General features: G+C 36.6%; 1 protein-coding gene across 1 annotated transcript in view; it reads left to right on the forward strand.

Moving 5' to 3' along the window:
- Positions 1-7,587, forward strand: part of LOC135470600 (protein O-mannosyl-transferase TMTC2-like) — a 32,896-nt gene extending 25,309 nt beyond the window's left edge. Inside the window, exons 4-13 of the mRNA XM_064749640.1 lie at positions 1,791-1,905; positions 2,167-2,252; positions 2,641-2,702; positions 2,914-3,036; positions 3,339-3,417; positions 3,759-3,880; positions 4,350-4,431; positions 4,939-5,053; positions 5,380-5,443; positions 5,693-7,587. Of these exons, the coding sequence (XP_064605710.1) occupies positions 1,791-1,905; positions 2,167-2,252; positions 2,641-2,702; positions 2,914-3,036; positions 3,339-3,417; positions 3,759-3,880; positions 4,350-4,431; positions 4,939-5,053; positions 5,380-5,443; positions 5,693-5,860 (1,016 nt within the window). The 3' untranslated portion in view covers positions 5,861-7,587. The remainder of the gene's footprint in view (positions 1-1,790; positions 1,906-2,166; positions 2,253-2,640; positions 2,703-2,913; positions 3,037-3,338; positions 3,418-3,758; positions 3,881-4,349; positions 4,432-4,938; positions 5,054-5,379; positions 5,444-5,692) is intronic.
- The last annotated feature ends 3,492 nt before the right edge of the window (positions 7,588-11,079 follow it).

Genomic DNA, 11,079 nt, shown 5'->3' on the forward strand with positions numbered 1-11,079 from the left:
TGCAGGAGAGGAATAATTTTGTTTGGAGATGAAACACCAGTTAGACACAAAAATCAATAGCATGTATTGTTGATTACACCCAGTAACCCTTGGGTTTGAAGGATATGCTTTGGCATTGATACTTATATGTTACTTTATTAAAAATATTTTGCCAAAGAGAATTTGACCAAGTTACACAAAGTCAAGTTGACCTGTGTTATATCATATTTATAATTTGTCATTCACCTTTATCAGCTTTTGTCGTTATTAGATTTTTTTTCTACAAATGATTTTGCAGTTAACAGATCTGACGCAGTGAAATTAAAGATGCCCTGTAACATTCTTGATAAGTACCTATAACTGCAGTGTATTATGCCCCATCAGTAATTAATCTAACCAAAACTTAGAAAATGTTAAATACACCTGGATCTACTTGCACGGATATGGTACGTGTATGTATAGATGTACATGAAAACTGCTCTACTTACAGAGATACTTGACAGAGAACTGCATGTATGTGCAATTAAGAGTATTCAATGCTCAACAATCAATCATTTTTGTGTGATTTTAAATTTCCTTTGTTACTGATAATGACAAAACTTTTATCATACAGACGTGTATGGCTTTCCAGGCCCCTTCATATACATGTATGCATGGGGAAAAAAGAATTTAAGGTTAATTGTTTAATGTGTTCTTTAATAGCCATATTTAAAAGGCATGATTTTTTTTTTCGTGGTTGAAAACTTTAACTTTGTTGTTAATTTTACACCACCGATGTACATAGTAACACAAACAGCTTTTGTAAAAGCTTTTGTTAAATATGAAATGTCTCTTATCTTATATATAGCTCTCTGATTGATGTTTTTTAATTCTTTCTTGTCAAAGTGATAATCTGAAAACATATTACACATAAGGAAGAGAGCTGGATAATTCAGTGTCTGTTGCTGGAGTAATGTAATTAGATTTGATTGCCAAGACTGTGAAATATACTGTATGTCATTTTTGTATTGATGAGAATACCACCTGATCAAGTGCCTCGGTTTCTGGTCACATCATAAGTCATAAATCACTCCAACTCATAATTTTATGAGCCTGCAGTAATGGAACCTTCATGGCAGGCGTCTTCCATAAATATTTCCTTTGCCTGACAGTCTTGAATTATATGGAGCTTGTAAGATTAGATCAGTTTTAAAAGTACAAGTTTGCCAAAAATGTGGATGAAAAAACAAACAATATTTTCAGAGACATGATGATGAGACTAGTGCCTTTAATGTTATTTGTCACTGACATTTGGAGGAGCAGATAAGTAACAATAATTCGGATGGATGTGTAATTAAAATCCTAAAGTCACAGTGAGTTCAAGTCCATCTCATGCTTGCTTCCTTTCTGACCATATGGAGCCAGCAATCCGCTAATGGTTGTGTTATGACTTTCACCATAATGCTGGCTGCCGTCATGAAAGTGAAACATTCTTCAGTATGGTGTAAAACTCCAATCAATTAATTATATAAGTCTAACACAAGTATTCCTCATGTTTAATCCAGCTCCGGTTGGCTGGGCTGAAGCTTTATATCAAAACCTGTGTCAGCTACCTGATGAAATATGGTTTCCTGGATACCGGTATATGGTTTTCTGCAGCTTTGCATGACAGGTTGTGTCAGAATTAGTATTTGTTGTATGTGTAAAACAATCTTGAATAAAGCATAAAACATCAATGAAATAAATAAGTAAATAATAGGTGTATACATTGGTACATGTATTCAGTGTAAGCTGGATTATGACTGAATATGTTTATGTGTTGTCTGCTCTAGGATGGGGTAACCTGGCCAACATCTACTACGGCCAAGGACGCTCCAGTGAAGCTGAAGCTGCCTACAGAAATGCTCTCAAGTACCGTGGCAACATGGCTGATGTCCACTACAATTTGTGAGTACACATTTAGGCCTATATATACGTTAAATTAGATGCATTTAATTTGGAAGATTTAAAATTTTGATGAATATGAAATTTGAGTAAAATACATAGAGGTGTCGGTAAAAAAAAATGTTTATGGTAATCAGTTAGTTGTGTTAAGCTTACAAGAGCTTCATATTTCCACTTGTAGTATTTCTGACATATTATTTAGTGTTATGTATATGGGCATTTCAATACACCCATACTTCTACTGACTGTCGTTCCTTTTTCCAGGGGTATTTTATTGCAAGACCAGAAAAGGTATGCAGAAGCAATTGAGTCCTATAAAATGGCCATTAGCTGCAGACCCAGGCTAACAAGTGAGTACTACTTACCCTGTTCTGATGAGTCAACTATGCAGATTCTATGATAATGGAGTTCAGTGACCCTTCAAATATCCTTAATCTTACTGAACACCAGAGATGTATGTTCAGTGAAAAAAAAGCAATTCTTTACAATATTTAGGTGATTTGCATCCAGTTTTTACTGCTTTTATTTTATTTTATGTCTGTACTCACATACAACACAAGAACGTTAACTTCTGACGTGAAAAAGGAAAAAAAGAAATTTATTGCATTTTCGAAATTATCAGGCTGTTTAACATCCATAGTGATCTAAGAGGGATAACTCTTACTTGTACAGGGTTAGGGCCTTTCTGTATGAGTTATCTCCCCTTATATGCTGTGTTTATTTTTCTTCCATTTACAGTGGCTCACCTAAACTTAGGCATTATATTGGGATTGCAGGGCAAAGTTGAAGAGGCTGTCAAGGTAAAATATTTTCCTTCCACATGTTTGGATCAGTTCAGTTGGCCAAATAAGGAGTAAATAAATTTTTTAGTGATGGATAAATGAATAAAAATATATTCTGCCGCTATGTTTTTTTTTTCCATAAATTGTTATATAGCATATGTATACAAATCACATATGGTGTCTATCAATGGTGCAGGTGACCTCATTTCCTTAATGTCTTGTCTTTCAGGTTTACCAGCACTGTTATCAGATAGATACATCTGGATTGAAAGACCCGAGGCTTCATGAAAACACCAAGATCTCAGCCCTGTACAATCTGGGCAAGCTGTTGGTGGACCATAACAGAATACATGTACGTGTTGAAAACATTCATACTGTATACATGTCACTCATGATTCAACTGGTCAGTAACTTGGTAGCACATCACTTTAATGAATGACCTAACAGGCATTACATACTTTATGTGATGTGTTAATCATTTTCATTCATTTCTGAGGATCAGAAAATTTATTTTCAAATTTTATGTTGAATAAATTTCAATTCATTGTGTGACATATTTACAGTCAAACTTCTGCGTGGATCAAGAGGAAGTTGGGTGTATCCAGTGTAAATAATAATGATGTCTGACGTTTGCTGTTGATTGTTATTTTTTAGGAAGGCATAAAGGCCTACAGGGAAGCAATCAGACGTCGACCCAGCTACTATCCCCCTCAGAGTATATACAACATGCTGGGTAAGATCTGGCAGGAGTTATTTTTTCGTGATCTTGCATAGTTACAAATAAAAGATTTAACAATCTGTGTGGAAAAGGAAAAGAAGAAGATAGTTATTTTCAAGAGAGAAAGAACTTCTGTCAAAATGCGAATGAAAACTTTTTAAAGCCCTTGTTGGAATGTTGGTTAGGTTACGCCCGACACACATATTTTAATGATGACCTAATTCAAGCTGATTTTCCAGAGGGTAATACTGGAAGAATTCTGTGAAGCCCATTATTAGTTAGTTGCCTTTATCGACTTCTTTCTGTGTGTGTGTGTGTGTGTGTGTGTAAATGTTTTTGTGTGCTTGTTGTTACAGGTGAAGCGTACCTGAAGTTGAACCAGTACGAGGAGGCAGAACACTGGTACAGAGAAGCTCTGAAGACTAAGCCTGACCATGTACCGGCTCATCTCACAATGGCTAACCTAAAACATAAACAGGTAACATTCATTTCTACGGGTGTCCTGAGTCCTTAATAAAGGAGAACCACACTAAGAGTGTAGCACTTTTTCTTCAGTAGTCATTAATTTCTGTGTTCTATATGTCATAATTTTCATCGCAGGGCAAGAAAAAAAAATCAGAATTTTAAGTAACTTGCCAAATCTCTAGATGGTAGTAACTTTGTTGGTGTCTGAAAACACTGCCATAACAATTGAATTCTGGCCTGAAATCTGTTTTTGCATAAGTTGAAGAGGCATTAAAAAATAAGTAGATATATATTAGAGAACAGTTGCCTGAAGCTGTCAAAGTTGAACACTAAAATCATACACTCTCCTGGTTCACAATAAAACTCAGTCAGTGTTTTTCATGTCCACCTTGATATCTACCATCCAGCCCATTAAGCCTCCCAGGTGTTTGAGAGTAAGTAATCTACTAATCATCACTGTTATTCTGATGCGGTGTTTGCAGGGTTTGTCAAAAGAGGCTGAAGTATGGTACAGAAAAGCTATGGAGTTAGATCCTCAGGACACGGCTGTCAGACAGCACTATGGTAAACACACTATCACTGCTGGGAACTTTGAGACCCCACTTTCATCATTCTAGGAGCTTTAGTGTCGAGGGGCCTCATGGACTGTTGCTGCCGCCTTTCATGCATTGAATACCACTTGTCTTCCACCAGAATGGCATACAAATGTGCACGTCACACAATGGAAAGTACTAAGAGCTCTCCAGTTTCCTTCACATGATTGTCGTAATGAAATTCTTAAGATTGTCAAGCAACAACGAGCAAATGGAGTTAGATCAAAAGAGGCTACCTTGGTGTGGCTATTGTACATAAGATAAGTAAGCACAGGTAGACAGTCATTAGGACCAATCACACAAAGCCATTTTTTGATTAAGGACAAACTTGAAATATGATTGAAATGTTTAAAGCTTCTTTTGAAGATAACAAATAAGACTTATCAGTTTATGGTTTTTGCATTATGTTGTAAAGCTACCAGTCGTTAAGACTTCAGTACCTGTCCCTGATGTGTATGTGACTCTGTGACGGTTTCAGCTCAATACCTGGCTGACAGTGGGAAGGTGACAGAGGCCATAGAGGCCTACAGGAAACTGGTAGACGAAAGACCAGAGGATTTTGAGCTGCTTTTCAACACTGCAAATGTTTTCAGGTGAGGAAAAGTACTCTCCAAGTCACACAGAAACCATTTAAAGAAAAGATTGTCCTGCAGTTCTGTTTGTTTTAGATGTAGTTAGTTGATTTCAACTGTTTTCATTAAATCAGTTTTTGTTATATTAGTAATTCGTATTAATATCAGTAAATCTTTTTTTATCAGTATTTTATTGGTGTCATTATTCATTTGAAGAAATAATGCAGTTATCATTTTTACAAGATTGGTGATTTTATGGTTGTTTATTTAAGAGTCAATTTACAACAGAGCTGAGTAGATACTGTTACTAGATATTCTTGTAGACACTGTTGTGATGTTTATTGTAGGCAGGCAACCCGGAACAGTGAAGCAGAAGACATGTACAGGAAGGCCACCTTCGCTGATCCAAACGTAAGTGTATATTACCTCCTGTAAAGAAACACTGGTGTACTAGGAATGCGTGCACTTCTGATTCAATTCTTCTGTGCATGTAGTGAAAAAGGGCTAAAGCTGCGTTTTCTCAACTTGAACATCTGTCTGTTCATTATGCTGTCCTTGTCTGCAAGCTGATACTCTGATCAGACTTGTTTGTTACAGGTACTCTTGACATGACATTGTAGTGTCTACGTGTATGTTACATACCAAATTTCTTGTTTCCAGATGGCCACAGGTCATATGAACCTAGGGGCAATGTTACACTTCAATGGGAAGCTGGCTGAAGCAGAGCAAAGCTACTTGGCTGCACTGAAGTTGAAGCCAGATGACGAGATGACCAAGCAAAATCTAGTGCGACTTCGCAATCTCATGACCTCCAAAGGAAAGAGCTAGGGTCAGGGGTCATGACTTAGAACCAAATCAAGCCATAGTGAAAGTAGATATATGCATTGGTTTTAAGTTGGCTTTTGCAGCTTAGATTTTTAAGTTTTGTTTTGCAACGTGAGCCATAAGCTTCTTTGTCTGGATCTTTTAAACAATTTTTTCCCCAAATATTTTATTACCATCAATCTTTCAGACTCATTGTCATATTGCTTATTTTTATTGTTTGCTTTACTTAAAACACAGACATTGTTAGACAGTCGCCCAAAGGCTTTTCTTACTTAAACTTATGTTGTTGCTTTTTTTTTAATTGTGGCATTTTGGAGGAGAAAAATTTTTAGTACGTTAATATATTCGTGTAATTTTAGAGTTCAAATCCTTTGTTCCCCAGTATATAAAAAGGATTGGAATAATTTCATAACACATTACATTCAAGTACATTCGTGATCTCACTAACAACACATTCTCCCCATACATAGTAAGTATGAGGACTGTTGTATGATATCCAAATGGATTATGGTCAAGACACCATTGTCAGAGAAATACTCGCGAGTCAGATGTGTGAGAGTTGATGAATGATATTCATTAATGATATACGAGTACTAATTTGTTCATAATTCAAAATGGATAAAGAGTTGGGATGTGTTGCAAGAAACCAGTGCGGAATGGTGGTTTTTATTTCCAGTTCATGCTAGACTCTTTGACCATATTGTAATTTTAATTATTCAAATCAAATTTTATTTGTTCATGCTTTATTGTGAGTTGCGTCTATCATTTTATACCTTTCATTCATGCCATGTTCACATGTATTTTTATCATTTATAAAGAGTTTCTTGTATATATTTTGTGTAGATATTGTTCATTGATAATGTTACCATTCAGTGGGTATATTCGTTAAAGAGTTCTATTGTATATGAGCAATAATATGTTTATGAAATGTCTGAGTCACACAAATGTCAAGATATGGGCAAAACATATCATTGATTATTTATGACACCTCATTATAAATATTTCATTTTCATTTGTATTGAAATAAGTTATTTATGTGTTCCTTATACATGGCATATTCATTGCTATCAAAGATTCATCCTAACCATATCAGCATAATATGTGTATGTTATCGACGTCTTACTTTCATGGGGCTATTAATTAACTTGTTAGCAAACAAAGCTTTAATGGTATCCCTGTCTTAATACATACATGTGTTGCGTTACATCTTAGTAATTTAATTATATTTAAAATTAGAAGTAAGCTTCTTTCTTTCTTTCTTGGCCTAGAAAGACTAAGTACTTGGATTCTCATCTTAGTTAGTTGGGTGATATGGCTTGAGCAATCTTGCACCGTTCTCTACATTTAATATTAGCCACCTTCAGATTGACCCATATGGCATGATTTCATTATGACTAGGTTACACAGAACTGTCACATTCTGGAGGTAATATTATGGTAACAGCCGTCAGGAAAGGGGGCTACCTGTTACCCTCCCAGATTTATTTATTTTGACTGTCACTGCCCTAGAAAATTTTATGGGTATATTTTGTACCAAATGAGCACAGTGCTCGACACCTTTTCTGTAGGTATGGTGGGTGGGCCATTAGCTACATGTATGTCAGATGTGTAATGGCAATTCAGTTATTGTGTTAAGTTAATGAACACTGCATTCTGTTCACTCGCATCACACAGGCTGAACTGTGTTGATTTATTACTATATGACATAATATACACCAAATCAAATTAAATCCTGAAATGCACAAATAGTGTTGGAGTTTTTGTTCATAAATATATATGGTTAAAGAGGTGACTCACTGGAACTATCAGGCCTTTGACCAGTTGGTCGCGTGTTCAAATCCATCTCTTGCTTGCTCAGGTTCGGCTTTAGTTCAGTGGGTTTGTCAAATACCCGGCAACGGTCTCCTGGCACTCTGGTTTCCTGCACCCATAAACATGAGGAGTATCACAAAAGTGTAGAGCTCTTGAACAGGCTGTCGCTGGCTCAGCCATCTTCCTGCAGACGGCAGGGCTTTAATCAAGGATGTCACATGTTAACATCTTGCTTTCATCTGCTCTGTCATTGGCTCTGTCATGTAAATGAAACGTAGGGAGCACAAGTGAAGAAATTTATAAGTATCCTGGAAAGGTATTCCTTCTTAGTTAGAAGCCAAAAGTGGCCATGACTTTGTCGAAGAATTTGAGAGTGATTTGTCGAATTCTGTACTACGTTTTAAAATCAATACGATTAATCGTTTTGAAAGTAACTCCGCTTAAGTTATTTGTAGTGGACTGATGGGCTGGCACACATGGAGTAAACCCGTAACCCTCTCCTGTACCGGTAGGGCCACCAACTAAGAAAGTCTTGGCATTGTCTGGACAATTGATAATAGTGAGTCTACCTACCCCCTGATCACGCTGATTAAAGAAGACGCACATTTTAGGCCATGCCATTGCCTTAGTATACATATTTTATTAGGTTTACTTAAATTACTGTACCTTTACATATGTTGTGTACATTCGCAATTTAATAAGGATTATTTTGAGCTTTTCATTCTCACGCTATGCTTACAAATAGGATAAACCCAGATTGAAAACAAATTCGCAGAAAGTTGACATCAGATGACCCTTAATTCTTGTCAGTTGAAGAGTTGTAATGACCATGTCGTTACACCAAAAGACAAAAGAGCTTGATTGAACAAATCAGTTTAATTAACAGAGGTGTTTCCATGCATGCATGTGCGCGCGTTCCGACGTCATCGAGATTTTAATTTTGGTAGAAACAGACAAGCCACATACAGGTCCGCTGTCGCTGTCAGAATATAGAACATCTGTGGTGTATTGTATTTTGAAATGATTAAAACGTCCTACAAACATTTCTATCCGGCCACCTGCATACACCTGGACATGTCGATATCTGCCATGATGTAAAAGTACAATATATTTTGTCTTTTAGTGTTGACATGGTGGTTAGGAACATCATGCCCAAGATTGAACATGTTTGATGAGATCAATGATTTAGTACTGTATTAACATCCAGTCAAACCCAATAATATTCTGTTATAAATACGCTGTTGTCTTAACCGAAGGCGGGCGAGATAAGATATTTGATTGATTTAATTTGATTGGAATTTTACGCCGTGTTTAAGAATACTTCACTCTTACAACGGCGGCCTGCGAGAGATGTGCCAATGCCTTAGTTGTAGAATAAGAAGGTCTTATTCTCAACTTGTCTTAATAGCAATGCTTGATATGTAACCTATTCGCGACCGATTTGAATTATTTGATCAGTGTTTTTTCGCCGTTCTTAAACGACGGCGGCCAGTATTATGGTAGGAGGAAACCGGACAGAGCCCGGGCGAAACCCCGATTGATTGTTACCAAAGTTATTTCGGTACCAGTTACCTGTATTTTATTGAGCCTGCATATACAAACTCCGGAGTAACGTATTATATAGTCTGTTTCTTTCAGCTTGTAGCCTATATATTCATAAATGTAAAATCACTCATACTCGCCGCCAAAATTTTGTCTAGTCACTGACATAAATGACAAACACCACTTGCTCTATATACGCACTGATTTGTCGGACGTTCAGAATGTTGCAAGGAAAATGCAGTTAGTGATACGTTTTTCTCAATGATAATGTCAAACTCCATAATATTATTTTCGAGACGAAGACTTCATTGCCTCGGTTGAGTCATAATAATATTTTCAAGACTATGCTCGTGGAATTGTCAAAGTGGACTGGTCGGGACTGTCGCGTATACCATTTACACGTTTCGATGGGCTTTTCTACAGTTTATACAGTGCGTCCATTATATGCGTATGTAGAATGACCATCTAAAATATATTGATTGATTGGTGGAGAAAATCAAAGAAAAAAAAAGGAATCTTCGAGCAGTAGCAATCTAAATCTCTTAGTTTGAATTACTTTCATTAATTCTTCTGATGCCCAGCTTTTCAATGTGTATGCTATATATGCGGAATATAATGATGTGTAATTTTCTACGAACTTTCAAGGCTTATTATTGCCACCAAGGACACTGGAGCGACCGCAATCCAGAAAATTCCATATCTGAGACCTGCATATTGAATAACGATATGTAACCGATATATATAGCCGGTAGGACTTATTAACAGTAATTATTTATTTATTTATTTTATTGGGGTTTTACGCCGTACTCAGGAATATTTCACTTATTTTGGCCAGCGTTATGATGACAGAGCCTTGGAAAAACCCATGACCACAGGTTGCGGACAGACCTTCTCACGTACGGCCGGAGAGGAGGCCAGAGTGATCTGGACTGAACTCACAGCGACCTCATTGGGGAGAGGCTCCTGGGTTATTACGCTGCGCTAGCCCAGTAACTAACCAAGCGATGGAGGTCCCTTTAACAGTAATTAAGTACAAGTTAATAGGCATGCACAATTATGGTCAGTACGTCTCGAGCATGATACATGCTTGGAGTAGATAAACTTAAGCAGCGATTTTGACCATGACGCACAGCCTCAGAGAATACAGAGTAGATACTTTCTACTGGTTAACATATAGGCCCACTCATGATGATAAACTACCGTATTTCATACGTGTTTTTCGCAACAGCAACGTAAAGGCCAGCATAGATCACATTAAAATTATACCTTACTGTGTGTTACTTCCTCGTTAACCTATTAACAATTTATAATGACTAAAATTTGCATCATTTAAAGGTTGACCAATAAAAATTGGCCTCTAAACAAATTATGTGTAATATTAAAAAAGTATCACCTGCTTTTGCTGTTTGCCATCCAGATGTGATACGAGGACCTTCGGTAAAATATAGCTTATACTTTAGAAAATCATGCCAATACATGTACTACACACATGTACTGAATGCATATACAGTATCATACTCAACTTCTAATATGAGTGAGTATATACATGTTTTCCAGTTTGTCTAAACCTGTCTGGACACTGGCAGTTCATTTCACATTGAAATGTAGACAGCTACAGGTGTCGCTGTGATTAAAAGATCATGGCATTAGTATTTTGTCGATGTCAATAGTTGATTGTAAACTGAATATCCTCATCGATGTACACCGGTTGTGATTTTAAGGCAACTTGATCTTAATCTTTAGTGGCCAATTTCACAAGTTCACACAGAAAAGTGAAGTTTAGTATCTAAGAGAAAATAGGTAAGCACTTTTGTGTTTCTAAGTCATTGCAGTACAATGCCTTGTTAGTGTGGAATACAATATCGTCAT

The sequence above is a fragment of the Liolophura sinensis genome, chromosome 1 (assembly GCF_032854445.1).
Source record: "Liolophura sinensis isolate JHLJ2023 chromosome 1, CUHK_Ljap_v2, whole genome shotgun sequence".
Lineage (NCBI taxonomy): Eukaryota > Metazoa > Mollusca > Polyplacophora > Chitonida > Chitonidae > Liolophura > Liolophura sinensis.